The sequence below is a fragment of the Bidens hawaiensis genome, unplaced genomic scaffold (assembly GCF_021521415.1).
Source record: "Bidens hawaiensis isolate Kalapana, Puna unplaced genomic scaffold, B.hawaiensis_p1.1 tig00000905_1, whole genome shotgun sequence".
NCBI classification, from domain to species: Eukaryota; Viridiplantae; Streptophyta; class Magnoliopsida; order Asterales; family Asteraceae; genus Bidens; species Bidens hawaiensis.
In genome coordinates, this window is record NW_027491053.1 from 1,700,099 (window position 1) to 1,707,120 (window position 7,022).

Sequence of the window (7,022 nt, forward strand, 5' to 3'; positions counted from 1 at the left end):
CTAGCCGGGTTAGGCGAAAAGGACAAACACTGTTGGATTTTGAAATATAAAGGACAAAAAAGATCAATTTTGAAGATGAGGGACAACGAGTGAAATTTGGGTGAAAGATAAAAGACAATTTCTGTAATTCCGTCTTACTTAAAATAAAAATAAATATCTAGAAATTTGGTTCGGTTTGGTTTTTACCAAACATAAAATTAAACTATTAATTTTTGTTTTGGTTCGGTTTTTCGATTTTAATTTTTTGGTTTGTTGCACACCCCTAGTATTTAGTATATCAAATACAATAAAGAATGGGAGATTGAGCTGGTTTAGATATGTGAAGAGTTGGCAAACGATAGAGCCGGTTAGAGCAATGGGAACACTCATTAGGAGGGGAGTCTACATGCCAAATTGACTTGGATGCATGGATTAAACTGGATTACTAGAGTCGCACCTTTTTAAGGACATGACAAGGAATAAACGTTAAGGATTTTTTAGGGAAAGGTACACATGTGCATTAAGGGCTTAGACACACTTTAGGTGAGCTTAAAATGTGATTGTCTTCTTGTATTGATGTAGATATGTTGCCTTTTGATATTATGTCTCTCTATATATACCATGCTACTTTTTCTCCACGGTTATTTTTACTGGTAGCTTTCTATTTATATATCTTCAGTTCTAAGGGTAACAGTTCTTCTATCCTCAAGAATAGAGGTAATGTTGTCCCTATAACCAATAATATTGTTATTTATAACATTTACTATGTGTGTTGGTTGTATACGACCTTATACAACTTGATTATAATTTTTTTAATTGATTTAAACATGTTTAACTCGTTACCAAGTATGTCCAGGTTACGTTTATTATGTGCATATTAATATATTTTCTTTTTAGCAACTAGTAAGCATAAAAGAAATTATCTAACACAATTCACAACATAAAGAAAGAGGTTAAAAATATTATACCAGGCACCCATCTAACAAGTTTTCTAAGCCATCTTTAGGCAAACACAAGTACAAGCTCTACTTAAACATCATTCACACTAACTATTACCACTCATTTATCCTACTACTTCCAAATATTAAACAGAAAAAAGCTACAACACAACATACCCACCCTTTCTCCTAACCATTTACCATTAAAAGGGCATTTTTATACTTATACTTCAACACCGTTATGACGTCCCCGTTTCATCTGAGCTGGCAGACGCCTCGTTTGGACCCGATGTTCTCCCATCTTGCATCTCTTCATCACTGTATGCACTCTCTTCACTAGAATCAGAAGACGAGTCGTTTTCATCACTCACAACATCCGCCTTACGTCGCCTTCTAACATCCTTAATTGCTCTTCCTTGCAACGCAAGTCGCCTATGTTTTCTTGCTTTTCGTTTCCCCTTCGGAAAGTCGTTACTATCAATGTCCTTTGAGTTTCTGTCTGTGCTGTAATCGTCTTCTGATTCGGGATTCGCCACGTCAGCATCAGACTTCCGTCTTTTCCTACCCGCATTTGTCTACAACACAGGTATTATATAAAAATTGAGAAGATTTATAAAAAAATAATAATAATGATAATGACACAAAAATTGTGTAATCAGCTTGTTTTTATAAAAAAAACGTACACATTTAATTGGTTTAGGTTTGTTCATAAATCCGTCATTTAACAACTATGATGTTCGTTAGTTTAGGTTTGTTTACCTTTGTTCGTTTATATTCATTTAAATTTCTTGGGCCCATTACAATTTGGTTTAGTTTTGTGAAATTAAAATCACCACCCATTATAATTTAGTCTGGCTTTTTTTAATTTTTAGGCTCAACAAATTGATGTTCACATTCACATTTAATTGTTCATGTTCGTTTGTCTACATTCGTGGACCATTCTTTAATACTACTAGCGATCGAATGAACATGAACAAACATAAATGAACACATACACGTTCATTTTCTTAACAAAAGAACATGAACAAGAAAACCTTGATCATTAAATGTTTGGTCGTTTGCTCGATTAAAGTTAAACAAACATCCCATGTTCGTGTTCCTTCAATGCGTTTACAGGCTTAATAGAATGTATACCTTAGGACCACGGTCAACCAATCTGGACCATTCACTTCGGTTCCTCAAGCAATCCAGAACTGCCTGCGAGTGACTCGAATACGCATAACGCTCACCATTATGCTTACGCAAATTAGGCCAGTGCTGACATAGGACAAAAAAATGGCAAGAATATTAATTATTAAACCGTAAAACAATTAAAAGAAATAAAACAATAAATGCATATTCCATTTTAGAACTATACCGGTAAAACCGCATTGCAGAGATCTTCATACGCCATCCGCTTACCTTTACTCATAATGTCAGCAATCAAACCTTAAAGTAGAAAACATCAAAAAAATACATGTGACAGTTAGTTCCAAAACACAGTCCGGTACTAGATTAAGTTAAATAAACATACCTGGTAACGTGAGATGAGTTGGGCCACCAGTTTCTTCATCAGAAACATTTTGCGGTGTGTTTTCATTAGCTTCATTAGATGAAGACGGACCACTGCTCACAGTTTTTGCTGAACTGTTTTTCACATTCTCATGATGCTTCCTTGAGTTAGTTACCTTTTTGGTTCCATCAAGCTCGCGCGAGTTGCTGGATCCGTTATTTGATGATTCCTTGTTTTTCTTTCGTGACACCTGTTAAAAGTTTCCATATTTAGATCACGTGCGCGATAAAATTAATATCTAAAGTAAATCATAAAGCTTACCAAGCCAGTATCTTTCCCTACAGAAGATGATGTTCGTTTCATTAACGTGCTGGTTGTAGGTGTAGTAGATGCTAGCTGAGGTAAGCTGCCAGCTTGGCGCATACGTGGCACCCGCGGTACTCTTGGAGAACTATTCAATTCTTGATGAAGAAGTAACGCAAGCTGCAGGAAAACACAGAATTCATACCTTGACATATTTCAACTTTTGATACTTTGAAAGTTTAAAATATTAAAATTTTTACCTCTTCGTCACTGAGGGCTGCAGCTGAGGCAGAGTGAGGCAGATGAGGCTTTGGGGCAGGTTGTCTGTTTATCTGACTCATTTTTTCACCTTTTACTGATAAATCTGAAGTGCTTTTGTTTTGTTCATGTGCACAGCTCTCACTTCGCGATGAGTTTGCAGAGTCAGCAGATGAATCTTTCAAATCAGGTGAGTTCTTCTTGGGAACATGAGCATGTGAAGAAGACGACTTGCTCAAATGCGATGATTTTGGGATAGATGTAGATGATTTCGGAATATCTTTCACGAATTTCTTATCCCCATTTTTCTGTAATTCACTTGAAGCATTATTATTAATATTATCTTTTTTACTCTTACCACTACTATCTGAAGCAACTTTCTGTTTGCCATCTGTGTTGAAATATTTTGCCTTATCAGAAACCGACGGTTTTGAAGAAGATTTTCCAGAAGATTTCACAACACTCACTTTATGTGATTTTGATTGGCCTTCTGAAGATACCCTAATGGAACTTTCTGAACTCTTCATTTGAGACTTGGGCTGGGTGGGCCCAGTTGGCCCACAAGAGAGTTCATCTCCTTTACTATCAACATTCTGAACCTTTTGTGACACAGATAATACAGTTTCTTTCTTCATTTCATTACTTGCAGATGCAGAATCATCTTTCTTGGAACTGTCTAACTTTAAATCAATATTAGCGGAATTCTGATGATTGATTTCTACTGATTTTATTTCAATTGTTGCATTGAGTTCACTACTTAGGGCTGAGTCAGCCTTATCAACATTGTTTTTATTGGACCTAGTTCCATTACTTCTACTGTACGTTCTTCCATTGTTATTTGCGTCATCAACTGCATCATGACCAGCCTAAAAAAAGTAGTTTAAACCATGTTACAGATAAATGCACTTCAACAACAACGTTAAATATAAACCAAACTTAATAAATTTCTATCTATAAGAAAAAGTGCAAATAATGCTCTAAATTGTGACAGACGCTTAATTATCAAAAGCGTAGCTTTTGCCGCCTAGGCGATTTTCTCAGGCGAGTCAGTGTTCCACCGACTTCCAAGAATAAAAGCGCAATTCTAGGAGAAGAATTGGTTTTTGATCTTTTTATTTTTTATTTTTTTATTTATCTTGATTTTATTTGTTTATCACTTATCCCATTTAAAAGATTTACCTAAAAATAATCCGATTAACTTAATTAACTCAAATCTCGATCGACAATCTATGATTAACTTAATTAACAGAAATGCATGTTTAGTTGTTGGCTTTTACAATGATTTGACAATTTTGTTTTGCATGTCTGTTAGTTGATTTTTTAACAATGCTCATGTAAATCAGACTAACTGTTATTATGTAAAGCAGCAATGTAATACACATGTTAACATCATACCTTTCTATCCTCATTTTCTATTGATACATGCAAAATCCACATGCCAGTATGCTTACATGAAGGTGTTCTTTTAGTTGAATTGTTTACTTTATACCAGGTTAAACTAAATAAAATTGAAGATTCACGGACTGTATTAAATATAACAATGATGAATACTTTTATGAATAATTGAATACTTTATGAACCTTTTGTTTTCAAGTATGAACATTTTGGTTTTGGTATTTGACATGACTTTGGTACTTTAAGTTGAAGTTTATGGTATTAGAATATTTTGGTACTTGAAAAGAAGTGTTATAATCCATTACATAATATATTTTAGTTTTTTTTTTAATTTAAGTGCAGTTTTTTAGTTTTTTTCCTGAGGCCAGCGCTTTTTTTGCGCCTTGCGCCTAGGCCCCGGAGAAGCCTGTGCCCCTAACGCATTTGATACACAGATAAAAAAGCATCTGTGTTGTGTTTAAACTAGTCTTAATGTTTATAAAGCTGGTTATAGATTAATGAGAATATAGATCATGCATTTACAAAAATGAGTTACATTTTTACATACCTCATGTTCCATGGTATTAGTATCTGTATGAAAGTGTATTAATGATGATGATCGCATGTCATCCCCTGTTTGATTACAAATCTCAATACTTGAAGGAACTTGATTTCCATCATTTTCTTCCATTTGCTTTGCTTCTCTTGATGGATTTATTCTACAATCATCAATAGATACACTCTCCAACGGGTCATTATTGTCAAAGCAATCACCTGATTTATGATTTGTTTCTAATTCCGCCCTTGAACTTTCATGTTTATGACTTTGCATATCAGACTTCAAAACCTTAACACCTTTGCCTTCATTTGATTCTGATCTCTTTGCATCACTTGATGCAGTGGCCACTAGTATAATAGCATAAAAAACATGTATTATTAAAACTTTCTAACTATTATAGTATTATTCAGCGTATGCAATCATACGCATATCGAAGCTAAGCAACATAAAAGTCATAACAATACCTGAATCAGATGCATGATTGCTCGTCTTTTTAGAACCTTCATCTTTTTCCATAGCTTTAAGGTTTTTCTTCCTGTTTTTGTCGCCTGTATGAATAACAAACGGTTTCATTAAACTATTTTCTTTTCTTAAACCACTCTGCTGCCGCCTACCGTCACCATTCCCGACTTGTTGCTTCTTCGAATCAGTACTCGGTGGGCCCATATCCAACGCAAGAAACCCATTGACCTGACTTTTTAATCCACCAATACCATTCTCCTTTGACAACGGAAACAATGCGTCAGCACCATTATTATCATGAATCTCAATTTCTTTGTTACTGCCATCATCATCATGCTTATTATCCCAACACGGAAACTCCCTATATTGATAATTAAACTTTTTAGGAACATAACCCGTGCACTTCCAAAGCTGCGGGCCGAAAACCGACGACACCCCATTAAACAACGACGTATCACCACCCGGAACACCGTGCACGTGCACCTTTTCCTCCAAAGGAATCTCCGAACAAACCTGAAACGGATTCTGAGGCGGAAAACTTATCGGATAAGGATTCTCCATCCTCAACGTTTTTGTGGGCAATTCAACCAACAATTGCGCAACCTCGGTCTCCTCACTCTCTTTCCTAAGCTTCTTACTCTTACACTTATCACAAGCAAACAATTTCTCACTCTTGACATATCTTGAACACCTGGTGTGCACCCAAACACCGCATTCATCACAATCAACCATCTCCTCCCCATCATCGAAATCAACACCGCAAACACAATCCACCACCCACGACTCGTCCCCCCAGTCATCCGGCGTGTCGGATATCGTCGGGAGACGATGCGATCGGCTTTTCATCGGAAAAAACCCTAATTCTAAACAAACCCTAAAAGGCTAAAATCCAAACCCACTAAGCAGACCTAAAAACCAATCAAAACCCACCAACCCATAACCCGATTAACCAATTACAGTAACCCAGATACAATTTCGTTGATTGTTGCAGCAAGCAAGTGAATTTATATGAAATTAGGGTTTCAAGAAAGATGAAAATAAGGGGGAATTGGAGAATTTGCACCTTGAGATGAGCAGTTGAGGAAGTAGTGATAGATTGCTTGTTTATCTGGAGGTGGGTGTCTCTGTGGACGTGAAACTAGCCGGAATGAAATGAAGATGATGATGATAATAATAATAGCAATAATAATAATTTGGAATACGGGGTGATGACTATGAACCAGTTTGGAGGTGGGTTGTTAAAATAATGGGCCTTCATGTGTTTTTTTTAACTTATTAGGCCCAATCTTTTTGTTGTTTTCTATTCTTTATTTTCTCTTTATTAAAATTAGGCAGAATTACAAATTTTGTCTTTTAAAAAAAGCCAAATTACGGTTAGTGTTCTTTTTTTAGTTTCCTTGCAGGCGGTATCATTTAAACATTTTTTTCCTATACGTTATGTCCTTTACGCTAACTAGGTTAGAAAAACTCAGTTAAATACCCTCACGTGAGTCGCATGTGAGGGCATTTTTGTCTTTTCGTCTGTATTTGCAAATTTTAACTTACAAAACCCCAAAACCTACCACCAACCCCAAAACCTGCAGGTCCACTTACCTGCAAATTTTCATCATCCCAAACCCTAAAATCCACTTTCCTACAAATTTTCATCATCCCAAAT

At 35.8% G+C, this 7,022-nt stretch overlaps 1 protein-coding gene across 1 annotated transcript; it reads right to left on the reverse strand.

The window, feature by feature from the left end:
* Positions 1-956: 956 nt before the first annotated feature.
* Positions 957-6,451, reverse strand: LOC143548001 (uncharacterized). Its single transcript, XM_077039281.1, has 8 exons — positions 5,368-6,451; positions 4,913-5,250; positions 2,973-3,836; positions 2,731-2,892; positions 2,431-2,659; positions 2,275-2,345; positions 2,052-2,174; positions 957-1,492 (listed from the first exon to the last, which is right to left on the reverse strand). The coding sequence occupies exons 1-8, from the start codon at positions 6,209-6,211 to the stop codon at positions 1,157-1,159; spliced, it is 2,967 nt and encodes a 988-aa protein (XP_076895396.1). The 5' UTR covers positions 6,212-6,451; the 3' UTR covers positions 957-1,156.
* Between the last annotated feature and the right edge of the window lie 571 nt (positions 6,452-7,022).